At 44.8% G+C, this 22,555-nt stretch overlaps 2 protein-coding genes across 5 annotated transcripts; one reads left to right on the top strand and one right to left on the bottom strand.

Annotated features, from left to right (window-relative positions):
* Positions 1–1,902: 1,902 nt before the first annotated feature.
* LOC119277677 (transcription factor LG2-like) lies at positions 1,903–9,710 on the top strand. Of its 4 annotated transcripts, none has more exons than XM_037558977.1 (13): positions 1,903–2,241; positions 2,347–2,545; positions 3,149–3,297; positions 3,749–3,858; positions 4,146–4,439; positions 5,532–5,579; positions 5,706–5,765; positions 5,878–5,955; positions 6,045–6,090; positions 6,225–6,496; positions 6,647–6,886; positions 9,029–9,171; positions 9,420–9,710. In XM_037558977.1, the coding sequence occupies exons 2-13, from the start codon at positions 2,373–2,375 to the stop codon at positions 9,517–9,519; spliced, it is 1,713 nt and encodes a 570-aa protein (XP_037414874.1). In that variant the 5' UTR covers positions 1,903–2,241; positions 2,347–2,372; the 3' UTR covers positions 9,520–9,710. The 4 variants fall into 4 exon arrangements, with proteins under 4 accessions (XP_037414874.1, XP_037414872.1, XP_037414873.1 ...); XM_037558975.1 differs by having other exon boundaries at positions 2,344–2,545; positions 3,149–3,306; XM_037558976.1 differs by having other exon boundaries at positions 1,904–2,241; positions 2,350–2,545; positions 3,149–3,306.
* A 1,044-nt stretch (positions 9,711–10,754) lies between these two features.
* Positions 10,755–14,844, bottom strand: LOC119277676 (uncharacterized protein YnbD-like). The gene is made up of 3 exons (XM_037558972.1): positions 14,683–14,844; positions 13,750–14,319; positions 10,755–11,350 (listed from the first exon to the last, which is right to left on the bottom strand). The coding sequence occupies exons 2-3, from the start codon at positions 14,291–14,293 to the stop codon at positions 11,115–11,117; spliced, it is 780 nt and encodes a 259-aa protein (XP_037414869.1). The 5' UTR covers positions 14,294–14,319; positions 14,683–14,844; the 3' UTR covers positions 10,755–11,114.
* Between the last annotated feature and the right edge of the window lie 7,711 nt (positions 14,845–22,555).

The following is a 22,555-nucleotide window of genomic DNA, read 5'->3' as shown; positions in this document are numbered from 1 at the left end:
CACCTCTCCCTGAGAAAAAAAAAGATAATCTCGAAGCCACTTAACTAAAAATGTGGCTTACTTAGTCTAAGCAATCTTAACCCTTGGCGCGTCTATATATGTGAAACGAACCGCATCACCTTTTGTGCTAACAAAAGAGGGCCAGGTCTCCCATGTCGTTGCCATTCTGTCGAAACAAATGCCACAAGAAAAACAAGCGGTGCGACAGAATTTCAAAAAAAAAAGAAAGATAGATAGAGAGAGAGAGAGTGCTGGTTTTCTGCGACGCGCCATTTTTACCTCAGTGATTTACCATGGTAGCACGGCAGAAGAAAATGAAGAACCATTCACCAAATCATGGATGCCAGTTCACTTGGCGATCTGCCTATACACTCTCCCCTCTTAGAAAAAAGCTGGGACGACTTGACACTTACTACAGGGCAGGTCCATCCTTCCCGAGAGATCTATCAATCAAAACCTACCGAATCTCTCTCCCAAAATAAAATACTCCAACTGCTGACCTTGGCCAGTACAGTACTAGTAGTACGTACTGGAGTTCATTTTTCTTTTCCTAGGCTGTGTACTGTTCCGTATTTCGCTGGAGTGGACCGGGCAGTGGGCAGGCTCCGGCACATGAACCAGAGACTCTTTCTCATCTCAGCTTTGACCAACCCCAGCTAGTGTATAACAAGACTATTTGTTTATTTCACACGTAGCACAACAAGACTTACGAGTGAGAGATAAAAAAGTTTACCAGAGTACTACCTCCATCCGGGTTTATTGAGCCCCTTCGTATTCTGGGCCAGGCTTTGACCATCCATAGACTACTAAAATACAAAATACATGCTATGAAACATTGTACTGTTGGATTTGTATTTGAATGAGTGTTCCGACAATATAATTTTTATGACATTTAGTTTGCGTTTTACTAATTAAATTTATAGGTCAAACTTTAGCCCAAAATAAAAGGGGCCCTAATAAACCCGGACGGTGGGAGTATCAATTTGTGGGCAGCGAGTATGAACGCATCTTCTCTCCCTCGTCGTTGCGCCACGAACACTTTGTTCTTCTTCAGCTGTGCGGTAGTTTATACTACTACCACCCTTGGAGGCCCTACTTGAGGCAAAGAGGATTAAGCACTAGCAGTATCTAGCCAGCGAGCAACTTGGCCTCTCATATCAACCTAAACAAACCTGGCCACTAATCAGGTCGCAACAAGTGTCCCGTGCCCCCTACCAAGCTAGATGGATCCACTACATCCATCTCAGGGGGTGCAAAGCAAAGGCTCTTCTCAACATCGAACATATTTTCTCGTATAGGAAAGAATCTTTCCAATATGTATTTGGTGCATGACGAGGCACCGATGCCGACCCCCGGATTGAAGAATCGGAAACGCACAGAGAAGACAAGTCCCGAAACCAACCCATTTTCCATGCGCCCCCGAAACTAAATTCCATGTTTTTCGACGCAAGTGGTTTCTTTTTTCTCCCACGCTGGATCGGTGGTGCACCATATCTGATATGTTTATACCCGGTGGTGCTCTGGTTAGGAGTGGCCACGCGAGTAAACTAGAATTGTTGGTGATATGTGGAGCGAGAGGACATATGGTTGACAAATCAGCCCCTCTGTGTGTCAATGTGTCTCTCCCAGTCTCTCTCTCTCTCTCTCTCTCTGCTTTCAGGAGAATAGATAGATGGGGTAGAACAACTTCTCAAGCCTCCCTCTTTTTAAAAAGCTTGTGAGCCTTTCTCCCTCTATTATTCCTTTTCTGAAACGATTTTTCTCTCTCTATTCAATGCCCCTTTTGGTCGAGTACTTGCCGTCTCAGAGGAGCGCGGCCAATGGGGGGTGAAAGGTGGTTGCGAGGAGCGGAGCAGGAGGAGACAGAAACGCTGACAGCAAAGGCCTACCACACATATCTCTCTTCTCTCTCTCTATCTATACCTCCATCTCTCTAACCCTCTTCGGTCAGTCCAGCTCTCACACAGACTCTCTCTCTCTCTCTCTGTCTCTAGCCTAGGCTGTGATGTGAGTGTGAGGAAAAAGAAAGACAGGGTCGTGGGACGTGTTGAAGAGGACAAGATCTTCTTTGCAGTACAGTGGACGAAACTCCAAGGCGGATTCAATTTGCCAGTGTGCGCGAACCGAGACGCAGAGGCAGAGGAGCGCCAATCCCATCACTCATTCATTCATTCATTCATCCCCCCTCCTCTCTCTCTCTGCCTCTGCCTCTGCCTCCCCTCGCATGCTTGCTCCAGGATGGTATGTACACATGTTCTCTCCCTCTCCCTCTCTCTCTCTGGTCCTCCCTCTCTCTCCACCACTAACTTCACTCTGGCCTCTGGTCTGGTCTCTCGTTGGCAGCAGCAGCAGCAGCAGCAGAGGTGGTGATCATGGTGCAAGGTGAGGAGGCGAGCTGTTCGTGGAGGATGGCCAGCGCCGCCCACGACCACCACGAGAGGGCAGTGCTGCACCTCAACCACCAAGCGGCGCTCGCCTACCATGGCGGACTCCAGCTCCAACCCCATCACCACGCCGCCGCCGCGCCGCCTGCTGCCAGCTTCTTGTACTCCCCCTCCACCCATTTCCCTTGCAAAATTTTTGTTTCTTTTTTGAGGTTTCTGCTAGCCTAAAATCCTCCCTAGCTCAGCTCATGCAAGAGGACCTTGCTAGCAAGATCAGATCACCAGACCAACTTTTTCTTGCAGCCAGTAGTTTGCAAATCCCTCAGTGGGCAGGGCTACTTGTTTAATTAATTCCTTTTTTAATCTCGATCGTGTGCATGCTTTTATCCATCCATCCATCTTTTTAACAAACTTACTTATTCCACGCACACACAGATATGCTTATGCTCGCTCCATTGGATTACACCTCCGCGCGCGCGCGGGCGCACCAGCTCCATTTCTTAATGCCTAAGGCCTGAACCGTACTACGAGAGTGATCCGGGCACCATCTTTTCTGCCTCCCCGGCCTCATACTTTTTTTTTGAGGGAATCCCTACTTATCTGTCCAGCGCGGTCGATCTTTAGTAGCCTCCGCCTGCCTTTCCATTCTCGAAAAGCTTTTATCCTGTTTGATTTCCTATAGCTTCTACAGCACAGTAAGTTGGCGTATCAGTAGCACTGGTGATTGATGAGATGACGAGCTCTGTGCGCCACTGCTTGGGCAGGGACTTCCAGCCCGCAGCCGCGGCCGCCGCCTACTTCGGGGAGCTGGAGGAGGCCCTCATCCATGGCGCCAACGCCGGCGTCAGCGTCGCCGACCACCTCCACCACCCACACCCCGGCGGCATGATCGCAGGCGACGCGCAAGCCAAGTGTAAGCTACGTACGTACCCTTCTTCTTCTTCTTCCATGCACCTTAGCCACCTACCAAAAAAGGATGGTTTGCTGCTGTTGCTCAGCGCACATGGCGAGGGGGAGGGAGACCGAAGACATGCCTCGCCTTTTGCATTCCCACAAACAGTCGCCACATGCAGCAGCTCGGCGCGGCATAAATGGTGAGACAAGGAAGGAAGGCATGTCGTCGTCCTTGGGTCCGGTTGACCTCCCCTCCTCCATCCGTCGCCAACAGTGCAGCAGCAGCTTCTTCCTCCCTCCACCATGTTTAGCTACAGCTACAGCTTTCTCTCTCTCTCTCTGGTAAGGGGGGAAGAGAGAGAGAGAGGTCCGGCCGGGAGGACGCACGAACAGCTGTTAGCAAGGGGAACAGGAACACCAACATGAAATCGATATAATTGAATCCTCTTTGTATCTATCTATGCATGCAGCCGCAGCGGCAGGAGGAGGAGGAGGGTACCTGGCGGGCGCGGGCAGGCCCCCCACGCTGGAGATCTTCCCTTCGTGGCCGATGCCGCACCCACAGCAGCTGCACAGTGCTGTAAGGACCCGCTTCCCATGATCATTCACCCCATGCATTAATTCACTGGCTCGCTCAGTCGTCGCCGTCGCTGAACCCGAGGAAAAAGAGGCCGATGTTCCTTGGCGTAGCTCCCGTGGCCGTACCGCCACCGGCCGGCCACGAGTAAAGAGAGCCTGCGACGGCGAGCGAGGGGGGGCGAAAACGTGTTCCCCCGCTCGTCTCAGAGGCACATTAACCCTGCATTGCATGCATGCATGCATGCGTGCGTGACCACTCACTGTTTGCCTGCGTTAATTGCTGAACAGGGGAATTCGCAGTCAGTCGGGAGCACCACTGACTCGAGCTCAGCCCGGAACACAATGGCGCAGATGGAGCTGGTGTCCCCGGGCCCGGCCGGCAGCGTCAGGCCCTCCCCCTCCTCCACCACCTCCGAGCAGCAACGGCAGGAGGTCATGATGGTGACCACTGATGATTACAGCCACAAGCCAGGCCTCCCTCCACCTGCCGCCGCTGGCCTCGCCGCTGCCGCGCCAAGCTTTCAGCAGCCGCAGCACCAGCACCAGCAGCTGCAGCTGCACGGAGGAGGAGACCATGACAAGGTACAACGCCCCCTCCTTCCCCCTTTCTTGACCTTTTCCTATCAATCATAATTCAGTACGTACCAGACCAGCTAGCTAGCTAGTCGTACCAGTACCAGACCACCAGTACCACCGCCCCATCTCATGCCAAAGGAGTTAGCGCAGGACACATCGCCTCGCCACTCACCAGCTCGTCCTTCTCACTCCCCAGAATAATACCGTCAAATCAAATCTCCAGAGAGAAAACAACTCTTGGCCTGTCGACGACAGAGGATGCCAAACTGTTGGGAATTCGTCGTGCGAGCATGCAGCATCGCCCCGTCCCGTCACCGTCCCACGGCCGAGTAGTACGTCCGTTTGTGTTTGTGTAGTCACGGACAGGCGCAAAGCCTATCTGGCTATCAGGCTAGATCATGTCTCTCTATGATGGTGTCTTAAGGTACCAGTGGTACTCCTCCAGCAGTAAGCACAAGACATGTGCCCTTTGCATAGGCTATGACCTATGATAGAGGAGAAAAGGCCATGCTTGTTTGGGAGGGAACAGCCGGATGTCTCTCTATGATAGATGATGACTGATTGGACTAATGGTATCTGGTCGATGCTGCACCTGGTTAAGAGGACACAAGACAATGCATAATGAATTAATGATGGATGGAACGTGTAGCCTTGGACTGCCTTTCTGTCTCTCCCAGGGTGGATAGACAGACATAAAGGCAGGATCATACCATGATAAGTTGATAAACCCCCATCTTATCTCCCTCCTGCCGTCCTGCGCCTTGGCAAAGCGGCAGTGATGGTCACTCACCGGGCTGCGATGGCCAGCAGCATGGCGTGGCTAGCTCGCTGTCCGAGCCATCGGTGTCATCAGGGACGGACAGCTACAGCCAAAAAGGTTACTGAGGTTGCTGTGGATCGAACAACGGACAGCAACTTTGGCTCCAATGCACTATCCTGTTCTCTGTAGCTGCCGCTGCTGCTTTCTTTGGTGTGGATGTTGATGTTGATGTTGAGATGTGGCACTGTGCTGTCTATAGGAGAGGAAGGAACTATGCTACTATACACACCTTGCTCTAACTCCGTACCTCTCTTTTCCCCTTGGTGTCCTTTGCACAGAGGAAACATGGATCCACGAGGAAAGACGGCAAGTTGGTAGATTCCAAGGTGGGATGGCTACTGTTTGTTTGCTTCTTCATCCACTCATTGCTTTGGTTCATGTCTCTTGGAACTGTAACATCTGCGCCATCATCTTGCATGGTTAAACTGACTGGTTTGGTTTTGGTTTGGCAGACCGAAAGGCGATTAGCGCAGAACAGGGAGGCCGCAAAGAAGAGCAGGCTGAGGAAGAAGGTGCTCACTCACAAGATCCATACATAAACATACTCCTACCTCTGATGATGATTGTGTCAAACACTGGTGCTTACGATTGATTGCCTAAATTTGAGCGCCCTCTTTTTCACAGGCTTATGTGCAGAATCTGGAGACCAGCAGGGTCAGGCTTCAGCAGATGGAGCAAGAGCTCCAGAGAGCACGGTCACAGGTTGTTATTACAGCTCGTCTTCTCTCTGTGCAGTCCATTTGATGCCTTAAAAAATAATTTCCTCTCACAAGATTGCTTGCTTGTTCCAGGGGATATTTCTCGGAGGGGGCGGCGCAGGCGGTGACATGAGTCCTGGTAATCAGCGCCGCCCGCCTTTAACTTTTTTTACTCCGACTGCAAAAGCCTGAAACATTTGTCTTGTTTTCTTTACTTTTACCCTTCATAGTAATAATAACTTGCATGTAAAACCGTGGTCCGTGCGCTCGTAGGGGCCGCCATGTTCGACATGGAGTACGCGCGGTGGCTGGACGACGACGGCAAGCGGCTGGCGGAGCTCCGGGGCGGCCTGCAGGCGCACCTGGCCGACAGCAACCTGGGCGCCGCGGTGGAGGAGTGCATGCAGCACTACGACGAGCTGTTCCAGCTCAAGGCGGAGCTGGCGCACGCCGACGTCTTCCACCTCCTCACCGGCGCCTGGGCCACCCCCGCCGAGCGCTGCTTCTTCTGGATGGGCGGCTTCCGGCCATCCGAGCTCCTCAAGGTCAAGTATATTTTATCATCTTCTTCCCATGCATTGCATTGCATGCATGCACGAACGGCGTCCATGAAGAATGGTCCGTGCACGTACGGCTGTTGTGTCCCGTACTGACTGAGGCTAGAAGCCGGCTTGCCATAATGCATGGGAATGCAGATCCTGATCGGGCAGCTGGATCCGCTGACGGAGCAGCAGATGATGGGGATCTGCGGCCTGCAGCACTCGTCGGAGCAGGCGGAGGAGGCGCTCGCGCAGGGGCTGCAGCAGCTGCACCAGTCGCTCGCCGACACCGTCGCCGCCGGCACGCTCAACGACGGCACTCCCGGCCCCAACTACATGGCCATCATGGCCATCGCGCTCGAGAAGCTCGCCAGCCTCGAGAGCTTCTACCAGCAGGTCAGCACTCAGCACCACATCAATTCCTCCTCTTCTTGGACATGGACTGCATCATCAAACTTGCTGCGGTTAGATCATGATCTACACCAGTAATAATTAACCTCTCTTGAATCGAAGATCGAACGATACAAAAATATACTGAAATAAAATTCATGCTACAGTATGTGGTACAAGTGGTCCTTTTCTGTCAGAAACGCTAGCTGCTGGCTACGGAGCCATGTCCTACTTTCTCCATGATGAATGACAGGCCAACTTTTTGTCAGAAACCAGCGGATTAAACTTGTGGATAAGCACCATTAGCGCTTTCTAGCATGCATAATCAGCCTGTTATTATAAAACCATACTACTACCAATTATTGTACGTTTTCTAGACAAGTTGGTGGGGGCCCTACCCTAGGGCGGGAAAGGTTTATTCCTGATCACACATGTGTACGTGTACCTGCATATCTAGTACTACAATATATACATGTAGACAGACAGACACATGTCCCTTTCTACATAAAGTCAATGGACGAATACATACGGTTGCGACTGTGCATAAACTATGTTCCTTGTGCCTCTCTACCCTCTCTTGTGCTGTGTTGTGCTTGTGCCAGCCACATATCCCCTCTCCTGTTTTATTCCCTCCTCTGTTTGCTGGTAGTACCACAGCTGAGGCCCACAATCATAGCAAGAAAAATCGTATCCTTGGAGGCCTCATTTATGATGTTCCATGCCTTGCAAAAGTTGCAAGGGTTCCTACCCATGAATAGGGTCCTCTACAAAAAAATCATCAGGAAAGGACACAGCCACCTAATTTTCAGCTCCGCGGACAGGAGCCTTGAAGAAAGGTGGATACCGTGTTGCTGTTCCATCACAAGTGTAGGAAAAACAATCGTCTAGACTTTTTATGGATTATCTTCTCTCTCTCAAGGCCTCAAGGGATAATAGAAGATTGAGACCTCCATTGTGCTTTTGTTTTTTTCCTACCTTTTCTGAGCCCTCATTCCTTTTGGGATATGTTGATTGCGGTTTGTGGACGTAGATATTTGAAAAGGTATTAATGTATGCAGGCAATTAATAATTCTACTAGGGTCATGATTGGGGCAATCATTCTGCATAAAGTCTTCTACGAAAAGATGGTGAATGGATTTAGATGTAGTTGCATGAGAGAAAGTAGTATATATAATAACAATAATAATAATAATAATAATAACAACTTGTTAGGGGTACTACAGGAAGATAAAAGAATGAGTCAAAATAAACATGATCACATCAGCCAAGCTTCTGGCATTCTCTGTGACAAGAGAGTGCCACAAAAGCTAAAAGGCAAGTTCTACAGGACGGCGGTTCGACCCGCAATGTTGTATGGCGCGGAGTGTTGGCCGACTAAAAGGCGACATGTTCAACAGTTAGGTGTGGCGGAGATGCGTATGTTGAGATGGATGTGTGGCCACACGAGGAAGGATCGAGTCCGGAATGATGATATACGAGATAGAGTTGGGGTAGCACCAATTGAGGAGAAGCTTGTCCAACATCGTTTGAGATGGTTTGGGCATATTCAGCGCAGGCCTCCAGAAGCTCCAGTGCATAGCAGACGGCTAAAGCGTGCGGAGAATGTCAAGAGAGGGCGGGGTCGACCGATTTTGACATGGGAGGAGTCCGTTAAGAGAGACCTGAAGGATTGGAGTATCGACAAAGAGCTAGCTATGGACAGGGGTGCGTGGAAGCTTGCTATCCATGTGCCAGAGCCATGAGTTGGTTGCGAGATCTTATGGGTTTCACCTCTAGCCTACCCCAACTTGTTTGGGACTAAAGGCTTTGTTGTTGTTGTTGTTGTTGTTGTTTCTCCTTTTCCTTTGGTTTTCATTCTCCTCAACTTTTTCTGTTATGCCAATGTTAAGTCCCACACGATCAGAAAAGAAAGTCACATTAGAATAAACTCTCGCAAGAAGATCTGAACCAACGTCCAAAGCAGAATATAGCAGTGAAAACAACCTAGCATTAAAATATGCGCTCGCACAATCTTGATAATGCCCCATCACTAAGTATATATAATGCCGGCATTCTACGTCGTGTCAAATTCCTAGCCAAGCCAAGATACAAAACTGTATAACATGACATCTCATTGTCTTTTGGGTGACTTACTTGCAAATGTTGCAGGCTGACAATCTGAGGCAGCAAACGTTGCATCAGATGCGCCGGATTCTAACAACCCGACAGGCGGCTCGGTGTTTCCTCTCCATCGGGGAGTACTACCGCCGGCTCCGAGCTCTCAGCAGTCTCTGGGCTTCCCGTCCTCGCGAGTAAGATTCATTCGCTCAGCTGCAAAAACTGCACACTGTATTCTTAGTTTTTCCCTGTTTCAGAAGAAGAAAAACATATGTAAAATCCATTTGGCGAGTCACTTATTAGCTGTTCATTTATAGGGATTCGACACATGTGCCGCAAAGAGATATTTTTTTGCACACAATATTTGTGTTTCCAGAAACATAAATGCATAAATTGAACATGGCCGACAATGACTTGCACCTTTTATTTTGTCCTGTAACAGGAACTTCATCGGGACCGAGAGCCTTAGCCCAACAGGAACCGAACTACAAGGAATGCAGCAGCACCACCAGCCGCAACAGAATCAGTTCTCCGGATTTTGAGGGCTCTCCTGGAGGGTGTAACGTAGGGGTCAGTGATGTTAGAAAGAGAGGAGAAGACAACGAGGGACTGTAATGTTCTATCATTGATTAAAGTATTTGAGAAAGCAACATCACTAGGGAAAAGGGAGGGGTGGCAATTGTTGGGGTGCAATGCTGAGTGGCTCTCACCTGTTGTTCCCATGGCTCCTGAACTGACTGAAGAGTTATTAGTGCATCAAATTTTGGCTCGCAGCAGGGCAAAGCAAAGCAAAGGCAGGAGATGCGTGGCTGCTCATGGACCCGAGCAGACAAATTCCACTTTACAAAGGCAGACAGAAAAATAACACAAATTCGAATATTCTTGCTAAACAATCCCTTATTATCTATACTAGGTTATTCCAAGTTTATTTTGCAAAAGGAGACCTTTAGAGATAACATCACAAAACTGAGACAAGCAATAATTTAAGATCAACTGTCAAATCAAAAGAAAACGACGACGACAGCATATCAACAAACAATTAAGGACAGCTTCTGCAGGTTACAGATGATGCCGATATCACAGATGGAAAACGAGAGAAGATTACATGGAAACCATAAATATCTGAATCCGCCGATGAAAATGTGCCACCGAAAATCAACAACAATGCCAGGACAAGTCAGTGGTACTGTAGAAACAATCAGCAAATTGTTGAGCAAAAGAAACCATGAAAGAAGCAGTAACATCTAAGAGCGATGTTAAGCAACACATGTCGAAACAGCGCAAGGAACCTTGCATGAATAAAACAATAAACAGAAGATGGAGGTTCACACCTGATAAACAGATGTAAAAAAAACAACTCTGGATGCTCCATCAATACCAGACCATCAGCTCCATCATGGCATCAAGCCGGAACTGTTGTCAGGCGTGAAACTTGCCATCAGATGAAGATCATTCCAACCATGCAGCTCAGAATTCAATCTCTAACTCGAAAGCCGCTCATTAACAAGGACAGACAGATGGTTAAAAGGATGAAAAACCAGGTGAGCATACAAAAAATATCAGAACGAGCACACTTCAGCATAACCTCAATCGAAGAATACCAAAATGAGTACACTTCAGCATAACCTCAATCAACATAGGTAAGTCAGGAAACTTCAAAACAAGACAATTTTGACATAATGAAATGGTTACACGACAGGCTGGTACTGTGGTACAGCACAAGAAAGCTATGAATAGCTGAGCATTTACTTGAACCAAACGAGGAGTACCTAGCAGAGATATTAAATGCATGGTACTGCCTTAAAAATGCAAGGTACAGATGAGAGACATACTACACTCCGTTATAAATGACAATCTAGCAGGCTAGCAGTGACCTCTATTTTAAGAAAGAAAATCCCACAAAACGATTTGTCTTGAAAGCATTCAATGACCCCAAGGATCACTGCACAGTATGCATAAAAAGAGCAACATTGTAAGCCACAGTAATAGAATACCCACGTATCCATACAACATAATCGAGGACAGTAACTTAGACAACGAAATGCCTTGGACATTTACTAGGACAACAGTAGATAACACCAAAGCATGAAGTCTTCTCAAGTATCACAGTTACTGAACAAGTCCGTGTCTCGCAAGTTCAATGCTTTTTCCGGGTGTAGTCCGAAAGAATCACAGAACTCACATCGGATTCCCCACTTCCTTTTGAGGGAGAAAGCAAGTGTTTCGACCATTCCTCTAAGCTTTTGCGATGAAGAGTGTTCATGCTGATAGAAGGCCGCTTCTCGCGGATCATTTGCTCAGCAGCTTTCCAATCGTCAGCTAATCCCAGTGCGACTAGAAGTGCACACATCACGCAGACACTTCTGCCATGGCCTGTTACAATTTATCAAAGCACTTAGATGACGAGCTGTTAAGAGCTTAATGCACCAGGAAAGGAAACTTTGCTCTCTGTAATGGTTAATGGCATGCCTCAGATAGATAGAGTACTAGAGTAGCTTATCACATGGATTAGGCTGTTTGGATCCTGCCTTACATCAACCTAATAGCTAGTTTACAGGCTACTTCACTGATGCTCTTTTGCTTGACTAGATGGAGAAAAATGTGAAGGGAAGAAAGAAATATTACTTCCTAGTTGTGAAGAGGACAAAAGCAACCATCATACAGCTTGATGCTTAGCAGTTAACCCTTGATCCCACATGACCATGTCCTACATCATTTCTACCTTCCATATAGAAAAATGCCAAAACTGTAATGCATAATTTGACCTCGAATATTTCTGTCTGTTTACCTAGAAAGCACCGACACGGCAAAAGTCGCTGTATCCCCATATAATGCGTGTGCAACACGGGGCGCGGAGAGGTTGGGACACGTGTGTCACGGAGTATCCCGTAATTTCCGGTAAAAAAAAAAGAAAATACACCGACACTGTTTAAACAAGTGGGATACGCCGGGGACACGAGAAGGTCCAGTCAGCCCATATACTAACCCTAACAGGCATCAATTGAGCAGCCCATCTCCTGTTCTCCACTCGAGTCCACATTCCTGCGACTGCACCACCGCCGGCGCCTCTAACATGTGGAATCTCCGGCCAGCTTTCCTCGCAGCAGCAAAGTACGGGCACGTCTTCCCCTCATCTCTCCCCTCTCCTTCCCCCTTCTTGCCGTTCTTGCCTGCAGCTGGTGCCGGCTGTCTTGTGCTCTTGTTACTGCTGGTGTTGAGTTCTTGCTGGCTAGGGAGCATGGCATCTGGGGGCCGCAGCACGGCAGTGGGTGACAGTGAAGAGGCCTAGTATTCCAGATCCTAAATATCCTATGTGGGCTTATGTTGTAATACTAGCATATGGTGTATTTTGCAAGTTGGGAAGACCTCAGTATGAGGAAATTGACGATCATTCGAGGATTTTAAAAAGGGAGGAAATAGAGGAATCTCCAGCCACCTTTCCTCTCAGCAGCAAGGCACGGGTACAGCCTCCCCTCACCTCGCCCCCCTGCCGTTCTTGCCTGCCGCAGCTTGCTGTCTTGTGGCTGCTGGTGCTGGCCTCTTGCTGGCTACCAAGCATGGCATCTGGGGGCAGCGGCACGGCAGTGGGTGACAGTGAAGAGGTCTGATATTCCAAATCCTAAATATCCTTTGTGGGCTTATGTTCTAATACTAGCATATGGTGTATTTCGCAAGTTGGAAGGACCTCAGTATGAGGAAATTGAGGATCATTCAGTTCAATCATTCAAGGACTTGAAAAGGGAGGCATGGAGGCAACAAATGGGGTAGTATTTTGTTCACATCTCATTATCTTTCTGTTTCTATTACATCATTTTTTTAATATATACATGCTGTATCCCGGTATGGCTGTTTTTGGAAAATGGCGTATTCCGTGTCCCCGTATGCGTATCCCCATGTCCGTGTCCCCGTATCGGTGCTTTTTAAACAATATAACTATCAAGATATAAGGTAACTTAAACCTGAGTATTGGACGGCTGCAAACCTTCTATAACTATTGTACTAACCTAGGCTTATTCAAATGGGCATGTTATTGGGACTAAGAGCTCAATACACACAACTTTGTATTCATAACTCAATTGTACAAACCGCTGTAAGCTTATAATTAATATGAGCTAAACAAACAAATTAATTGGCCACACAGCTCCTGCTTAAGCTTCATTTTCAGTCCTAAGCCTAAACCAGGCCAAACGGGCTCTTGAGACAATAGATGACATTACAATTACATTTGTAATGTTTGTTATGTATGCGCAAACCTTGTAGTCGCGCATATGGGTATATCTTGACCTCTATATGATGGCAATTTACTGAAGATTGTCATATATTAAATTTAGCCTATAATGTATGAAATGCAGTTTAACTTTGATAGATACGGGAAGATAAATTATATATGCTAGAATAACCACGGACATCTTGCAGACGCGCATATGGGTATATCTTGACCCATATATGATGGCAATTAGTGAAGATTGTTATATGTCATTAAATTTATCCTGTAATGTATGAGAGGCAGTTTAATTTTGATAGATAACGAAAGATAAATCAGAAATGCTAAGAATAACCACAGGACAGAAAATGCACATCTGCACACCTAAAATACAGCTCAACAGTTTATCCACCTCAAGGCAGTAGATGTGTCTACTCTATCAACAAATATCTAATATAAGTAGTAAGCTGCATAAGTGAATTCAGATAGACGACCACTATTATTATCAAAACATAATTAAACACAAGGCTGTTATTAAATCTAGAAAGAAAAACAGATAAAAACTTACCATAGGCACAGTGGACATACACAGGTTTGTTCTGTGACCGCTTTCTCACGGCCCACCGCACAGCTGACTCAATCTGTGGTGGCTGAGGCGCCCTTGTATCCCATGTAGCGACACACAAATATGAATTCTCGGATATAGTTGAGCTTCTTGGCAGCTCGCAAGTGCAATCGATGACTGCGGGTTCACCAGGTGGCAGGCGTTCAACTGAAGAAGGCCAGCCTCCAACATAAACTCCGTCTGCTATCTCGGTGTACAAGGGCTCATTTTTCACAAACCTCCGCAAAAGCACAAACAGATGGATGAAAAAGAGAAAGGGCGAGAACATGACCCATGACCATAGGGGAAAGCTTCCATTGGATGCCTTGCCGAGGAGCAATGGGAGGTCGACCGACGGATGGGAAGCAATGGAGATAAGCACGGCAATCAGGCAGGTGTATATGAGGGGCAGTGAGAGCACTTTCATGCCCTGTCCATGAACGAAATACGCTGCGGTGAGCAAGACAGCTGCCTTCAGTCCAATCAACCGGGATATCCCCCAACCCATCTTCGCAAGCCTTCAACTGATGAACCCTGACATCAAAGATACAATATCAACAAACCTGAATCGGGAGGGATAGTACCCAGTTCCAGCTAAGAGGAAGCTACGCCTTTACGGTTCGAACAAGTCAAATTGCTGCGCACAAAGCGATACTGTACTAATTAGTTGCAATCGAGAAACCCTCCCCCCGGCATTATCACGCGTACACCGAGCAATTGCAGTGTTCTGCCTACTCCTCGGTTAGCTATGGTACTTTTTCTTGGCGCTTGCGCATCGGGAAATATCCTATCCATCGCCCCGGCTTCAACAGCAAGCTACGCCGTAGATCCTATGTAGCGATCTGAACAGGGAGCAATATACCGAGAAACGGTGGGGAACGGATCGGGGGGTCTCACTCTGATCCCAGCAGCGGCGGGGGGTGTAGGGATCGCGACGGCCGACGGGAGACGGTGCCCGGCCCTTCTGGCCTCGGCCGACGGGAAGAAAGATGGAGAGGAGCGGAGCAGTGACGCGGCGGTCTGGGTTGGGGATTCTCCTTTTTTTGTTTTTTGAGATCGGGTTAGGGATTTTCCACCAAAGCACACAACGAACGCGTCTGCGAACCAGGGGCCATGGCCCGGGCTGGATGCTCAAACGTAAAACTGCAGTTTCGTTCTCGTCTGCATTCGCGTGGGCCTAGCCCAGGTTCCTACAGTAGATTAGAATTTGGACACCGAAGGGGAGCGGATCTGCCCGAAAGGTCGCAACCTGTTAGTTTTCTTTTTTTTTATAGATTCGTTTATTCAAAATGATTTATCTTTTAAACTATGCGTCTAAATCTTGAACCTTTTTTGAGAGGCATGGCTCTTGAAGAAGCAAATTGGTGTGCCTCCACGAGAAGTAAATTTATGACTATCGCAGAAGGAAATAAAAAGAAAACATATTTTCTTTTCTTTTCTTTTCATAGGCACGATTATGCCTCTCACGAAAACAAATTTGTGTTTATCGTAGAAGAAAAGAAAGCGTTTTTTGCATAATTCTTTATACCGAATTTTCTATCCAACTAAGTAAACCCACAAAAACAAAAAAACAATCTAAAAGTCGGAAACACATACTCCCTCCGTTCCTAAATACTTGTCTTTCTAGAGATTTCAAAAAGTGACTACATACGGAGGAAAATGAGTGAATCTACACTCTAAAATATGTCTATGTACATCCGTATGTGGTAGTCTATTTGAAATATCTAGAAAGACAACTATTTAGGAACGGAGGGAGTACAAAAAAATTCAGAGGGAGCGTCAAGCATGCGACAGGTGGCAGCTGAGAGTGCGCCAAGGGGCATGCTCCTAGCCCACCAAAAGTGACACTTGCGGGGACTCCTTAAGAGTACTTCCTAATTAGTTGCTCTCGAATCCGTGGGATCCTATTTGCTGCCCGCGGGCGCAAACAGAAGTGGCTTCGTTGAAGCCGCCCGCGGTGGCCCAATTAACTGTTTTAGTTCATTGGTGTTTCCTTAGTTGTTTCCTATGGGTCTTATTTCATTTTTCTTCTATCCTTTTTCCTTCTCGGTTTTTCACTGCTTTGTCGGTTTTTAGTTCATTTGTTCCACTTTATGTTTATTTTATGTTTTCTCATATTTTTTATGTTTCTTTTATTCTTCTTTTTTTGCTTCTCTTTTTTTCGTATCTATATAAAATTTCACCTTGTATTACAAAAATCTTCATCCTATGTTAATAGAATGTTTACCATATATTATGGAAAGGTTCACCATGCGTTATAAAAATGTTCATCATATACTAAGAAATTGTTCAAGCTATATGTACAAATTGCTCATTTGTGTATTTGAAATTTGTTCATCGTATATTAAGAAAATGTTCGTTGTGTATTTGAAATTTGTTCACCATTTTTTACAACTTTTCTACTGTTTTCTAAAAAAAATTCAATGTATATTACAAATGTTCTATGTGTATTAAAAAAATTCTGCGTATATATTCATAAATTATTTGAAATAAAAACCAAGTAAAAAACCGTGATGCTAGGTTAACCGGATGTACAATTTTGTCCGCCAGCTTACCAGGTCGCGGTCTATATAGCGCCAGTGCACTTCACTCGTCCGCTTCCCTCGCTAACTCGTCTTGCTCACGCACTGTTGACAGCAAGCGTTGACCACTGAAAGCTTGGGAAGCTTCTGTACGCTTCTGGCCGGTTTCTTTTGACGTGGCCATTTTGTGAATATTAGCCTGTACCGATCGAAAGCTTTCAGAAGCTTCCCAAAACTGGCTTGGAAAGTTTCTTGAAGATTCATCAAACCCGATTGAACTTCCCTGCTTCATAGCTCACATGGGCCCGCCCATTCGGATCGAGGGTGTGCGCTGGTTTGCCAAACCTACAAAAACCGGCGCCTAAGGCGCCATATAGGAAATCCCCCGAACCCAAGTGCCAAATAGAGGCTAATCTGTACGCGGGGCACACCTCTAACCGAAATGAGCTGACCCATTTTGCGTAGTTGAAGTAGTATGGTTCTTCCCGCGTTTTTTTCCTGGACAATTTTGTATTCAATCTATTTTTAGGCTTGTTTTTTAATCTTTTTTCTTTATATTTTTCCTTTCGTTTAATTTTAATTTTCATGAATATTTTTCTTTCTTGGATTCATGAAATTTTCTTAAATTTATAAACCTTTTCTAAATTCGTGATTTTATTAAAACTATATGAACATTTTCAATATTAGTTTTTCCCACATTTGTGAAACTTCTTAAATTCGTGAACTTCCGTCAAATTCAAATATTTTTCAATTTTGTGAACATTTTTTTTAATTTATGAACTTTTTTCAACTTCAGGAAATCTATGACCTTTTTAATCCATGATTTTCTTTTTCAAAATCGTGCACTTTTCTCAAATTTGTGAACTTTTTTTAATTTCACAAAGTCCATGAACATTTTTCAAACTCAACTTTTTTCTCAAATTTATGAACTTTAAAAAAAATGAACTGTTTCCAGTTTTGCGAATCCACGAGCTTTTACAAATCCATGAACATTTTCCATACTGTATAATTTTCTTAAACTCGTGAATTTCTGTAACATTCCAAAATTCATTATGAATTAAAATAGGATTAATTTAAAACATGCATGTGTTGCTTCTTATTAGTTAATTTTGGCTAGAAACTCTTGAGGTTAAATGATATTCAAATCGAGAGCAAATAAAAGGACTTTTCCAATTATTCATTTGGATCTTATTTTGGGTTTGATTTTTTTAGAATATTACCAATCCAAATATGCAAGAGAATGGCATCACTTCCTCAAATTGTAAATTGGTGAACAATTGGATATTCTTTTATTTGGATTGCATTATTTAAATAAATGCAGCTCAAATAATGAAACGAGAGAAGGTGACATGACTCCTTTAATATAAAATATTTGGAAATGTTTTAAATGTTATTTGGATATTTCTATGGAGTTTAAAATTATTTTAGGGAATAATTATAAAGGCCAAAATAAATTTATGTGTTATTTTATTTCGTTTTCATACAAAAAAAGTTCAATGAGCTCTATATAACTATATAATTGAATGCATTTTCTGGAAAAAAAATTATAATGTGATTTGGACAGGTATTTGAGCCAAATCCTTTTTTGATATTTAAATAATAGCAAAAGCTATTTCAACTAACCCAGTCATTTGGCCTAGCAAGCTGCCAGCGCCTCACTCTGTGCATTTGAAAACCGAACTAAAAAACCATACCGAAAATAAACCGAACCGAACCGATTTTATGGTTTTTATGGTTTTTGGTTTCGGTATGGTATGAACTTTTCATACCGATTTGAACTTTGGTTTTTATGGTATATACCGAAAAACCTAACGGTTAACCGAATAAACCGAAGTAAGAAATAAATTTATATTTCTTGAGATGAACAACCATAACAGTTGTCATTTTTGTTGTACATGAGTTAAATTCACTACTAAGCGTGTAATTTTTTCTTGTAACATAGTCATTTTCTCCTTTTAAAATGCTAAGCACGTCCATAACCATCAACAGATGAATCAAAGCATTCATATATACTTATATATGTAGTCATATACTATTTGTGTAAAATAGTATGTGCTTTGAGTCATATATTTGCAAATTATTAATACGTTATTTTTAAATTCGCGTCAACTTTGATTTTTATGGTATATACCGAAACCATACTGAAATAATTTGGTATATACCGAAACTGAACCGTATTTTATGTTTATACTGTATTTACCGAAATATTAATACTGTACAAACCGAAAAACCGTATAAACCAAACCATGTAAACCGAATAAACCGAATGCAAAGGGTGAGGCAGCGCCCATCCGCTAATTGTCGCTCACACATAGCACAACACTGCAGTAGTAGTAGGCTAGCGCAACAAGCAACCCACCCCGCTTTTTCTTTTTCTTTTCTTTCTTGTTCCTATGTGCCGTCGACAGTTGGGCCCCACCCAATTGTCTTCAACCTCGAGTCGGACTTCTATTCCCGCAGGACTCATGCACGCGTATCCCATACTATCCCATCTGATTCGTCCACTATCAAACATTTGAACGCGTCCGTGCATCCCCGCACACTCCCACGACGCCCCTCGAATTCCTCTCCCAATTCAGAACCGCACCCATCCAATTTGAGCTTGGAACCGAGCGAACGAAGCTCATAGATCTCCGCCGCTTGCAGCTACTCTGGTGCTCAATTCCACTGTCTCGGGTACCCCTACCCCTCTCAACGCATTACATCTTCTCAGATTTGATCGCCCGAACCTTCCTCAACTCGTAATTCGTCCATAGACATGCCAAATCAAGCCACGGAAGTACTCGATCTCACCGGAGCAAACCATCGCCGCAACATCCGTCACTACAAGACGCACATGAGAACCCCGTGGATGCCTTCGAGTGATCCTCACTGATACGCATCCATCAAAATGATCCCCGAGCCTCGCGGATCACGGAAGCCGATGCTATCATTTACCTGAGCGGCTCCACCGCCGTGTTCTTCCTCCCCGGCAAAGTTTTCCGTGAGAAAACCTTTCCTCGACACCAAGGACGTGGCACAACAATTGTCGTCCATCCTCATTAAAATCACAAGGCTCTTGTTTAATCTAGAGTGAACCGGTACCATCTGCTCATGTATTGCCACTGATTACATCCAGTGCAGCTGCGGTTCCAGAAACGCTACCACAACAAAGTTTTTGCACGCATTCAATGCAAAATTTCTTTTAGCTATTCCAAATTTGAGCATTTCAAAGTTGAATTCAAACCTCTTTTTGATCACAACTTGTGAACCATCTATCCAACTCAATTGATTCCTTTTGCGTCAGAACACTTGTATCATACACTTGCTATTTATGTCTTGTATACTCCAAATTCAAATACTTCTAACCTATCTGAATTTAAATTTTATTTCGCTATAACTTGAGTTGTAATGCTCTGTTTCAATTAGTTCTTTTGGCAAATGAATTATAATGTCATATGCAATTTGCTAAACAACATGTGTTTTGTTTTCCATATACTTTTGGTCCTTTTCCATACTATCTCCAATACCTTATATAGCCATAGTCTTCTTCGGTTAACTCTTTTTGAGTTGATTACTTCACCATCGCCTTATAGCGCCATAAAGGCCCAATAATATATTAAGCATGTTTAAGTTGTTGTTGCTTAACCTTGACATATTTGTTTTGTTGTTCTTTTGATTCTTATGTATGGCATGGTTATTGATTTGGATTATTTCGTTAATGATAGATCGGTTGGAGCGTGCATAATAGAATTATCAGGAATTGTGAGTGCAAAGTACTTCATCAAACGTACCAAGCAAGTACTCCATCTTACTATTTTTCTATGCGTGTAGTTCTTTATCACCATATGATATTATGCATGTGTTGGAATATTATGGTAGTATGCTATTGCTATCGAGATTCAGCTTAGTATAGCCCTATGTATATCGTGGTAGTTGTATTCTTGCTATGCTAGGTAGACGGGGATTGGTCGTGTATTCACTAAGATTATCTGAGGATTATATAATGATTGAGTAGTAACTAAAGGTATAATCCATCTCTGGGTAGAAGTGGTATTGCTTGGTGGTCGACAGAGTGTTAGCGTCACGGGGACTTGCATCTTTTCTAAGGGTAGGCCATGGGAACACGCACGCCCAGGTTCAAAAAGATCAGACAGACTTAGTGAGTAGCAGCTTCCATGTGCAACCACTAGCTATAAGGGCTCTAGCTTATTACTTGAGTAGGTTGTGGGAGCCACACATAGGCAAAGCTAGTAGCTGTAAATTTTGAGTAGGTGTATCGACCGCTAGTGGGTGGGGGTGAATGAAAGACTTCGTCTCAATCTTCGGGTTGAGTCTAGTGGGTAAAATCGGACCATAATTAGCCGTGCCCCCGATTATGGACTAATGTCTATTCAAGATAAATATTTTAGGATGTTCAATGATTGGAGTGGCAAGGACTAGAGATGTGGACTTGCCAGTACATTCAAAAATGCAACTAATCCCCAAGATATTGCTTCACTTCGGTCTCATTGAGATGATGCAATTGATACGTCTCCAATGTATGTATAATTTTTTATTGCTCCATGCTATTATATTATCCACCTTGGATGTTTTATATGCATTATAATGCTATTTTATCTCTTTTTTGGGACTAACCTATTAACCTAGTGCCAAGTGCCAATTGTTGTTTTTCCTTGTTTTTGACTTCATAGAAAATCAATATCAAACGGAGTCCAATTGGAACGAAACTTTTTGAGGATTTTTCTTGGACCACAAGACACCCAGGAACCTTTGGGAGGAGGTAAGGGGGGACACTGATTCACGACAAGCTCGGAGGGTGCACCCTAGGGGGGCACTGATGTCTGCTAGAACTACGTCGATATTTCCCCAAAGAGGAAGGGATGATGCAGTATAGCGACGGTAGGTATTTCCCTCAGTGATGAGATCAAGGTTATCGAACCAGTAGGAGAACCTCCTCACACCATGTAAACAATACCTGCACACAAATAACAAATACTCACAACCCGACGTGTTAAAGGGTTGTCAATCCCTTCCGGGTACGGCGCCTCAAGATAGGCAAATAACATGAGGTAAAAGTGGTAGATAGGATAAATAGATCGTGGAACAAATAAATTGCAGCAAGGTATTTTTGTATTTTGGTTTAATAGATATGAAAATAAATGCAAGGGAAAATAGATCGCAAAGGCAAATGTGATGAAAAGAGACCCGGGGGCCGTAGGTTTCACTAGTGGCTTCTCTCGAGAAAAATAGCAAACGGTGGGAAAACAATTACTGTTGGGCAATTGATAGAACTTCAAATAATCATGATGATATTCAGGCAATGATCATTGTATAGGCATCACGTCCAAGATTAGTAGACCGACTCCTGCCTGAATCTACTACTATTACTCCACACATCGACCGCTATCCAGCATGCATCTAGTGTATTAAGTTCATGAGAAAACGGTGTAATACAATAAGAACGATGACATGATGTAGACGAGATCCGTTTATCTATTGCGGAGATATAGATCTCATCTTGTTATCCTTAGTAGCAACAAAACATATGTGTCGGTTCCCCTTCTATCACTGGGATCAAGCACCGTAAGATCGAACCCACTACAAAGCACCTCTTTCCATTGCAAGATAAATAGATCAAGCTGGCCAAACAAAACCCAAATATCGGAGAAGAAATACGAGGCTATAAGCGATCATGCATATAAGAGAACAAAGAAGACTCAAATAACTTTCATGGATAAAAACATAGATTTGATCATAAACTCAAAGTTCATCGGATCCCAACAAACACACCGCAAAAGGACTTACATCATATGGATCTCCAAGAGACCATTGTATTGATAATCAAGAGAGAAAGAGAGAGAGAGAGAGAGAGAGAGAGAGGAAGAGGAAGCCATCTAGCTACTAACTATGGACCCGTAGGTCTACAAAGAACTACTCACGCATCATAGGAGAGGCACCAATGGAAGTGGTGAACTCCTCCATGACGGTGTCTAGATTGGTTCTAGTGGTTCTGGACTCTAAGGCGGCTGGAATTGATTTTTGTCGACTCCCCTAGGGTTTCTGGAATATTTGGGTATTTATAGATCAAAGAGGCGGTTCAGGGGGCACCCGAGGTGGGCCTCCTGGCGCGCCTTGGTGGGTGCTGCTCCCCTCGAGAAGCCCCCCAGGTGCTTTGTTGGCCCACTGGCTTTCTTCTGGCCCAAAAAAAAAATCTTCCAAGAGTTTCGTTGCGTTTGGACTCTGTTTGATATTGATTTCCTGTGATG

Source organism: Triticum dicoccoides, chromosome 3B, assembly GCF_002162155.2.
Source record: "Triticum dicoccoides isolate Atlit2015 ecotype Zavitan chromosome 3B, WEW_v2.0, whole genome shotgun sequence".
NCBI lineage: Eukaryota > Viridiplantae > Streptophyta > Magnoliopsida > Poales > Poaceae > Triticum > Triticum dicoccoides.
This window is presented reverse-complemented; position numbering and strand designations above follow the sequence as displayed.

What these genes read in the sequence shown, in the direction of transcription:
- LOC119277676 (XM_037558972.1), bottom strand. Translation starts at nt 14,293, where the DNA reads ATGGGTTGGGGGATATCCCGGTTGATTGGACTGAAGGCAGCTGTCTTG. An exon ending in GTATGTCCACTGTGCCTATG is followed by an intron (nt 11,351 to 13,749) that starts GTAAGTTTTTAT and finishes AAATTGTAACAG; the next exon opens with GCCATGGCAGAAGTGTCTGC.
- LOC119277677 (XM_037558975.1), top strand. Translation starts at nt 2,373, where the DNA reads ATGGTGCAAGGTGAGGAGGCGAGCTGTTCGTGGAGGATGGCCAGCGCC. An exon ending in GCAAGCCAAGTGTAAGCTAC is followed by an intron (nt 3,307 to 3,748) that starts GTACGTACCCTT and finishes CTATGCATGCAG; the next exon opens with CCGCAGCGGCAGGAGGAGGA. An exon ending in TCCAGAGAGCACGGTCACAG is followed by an intron (nt 5,956 to 6,044) that starts GTTGTTATTACA and finishes TGCTTGTTCCAG; the next exon opens with GGGATATTTCTCGGAGGGGG.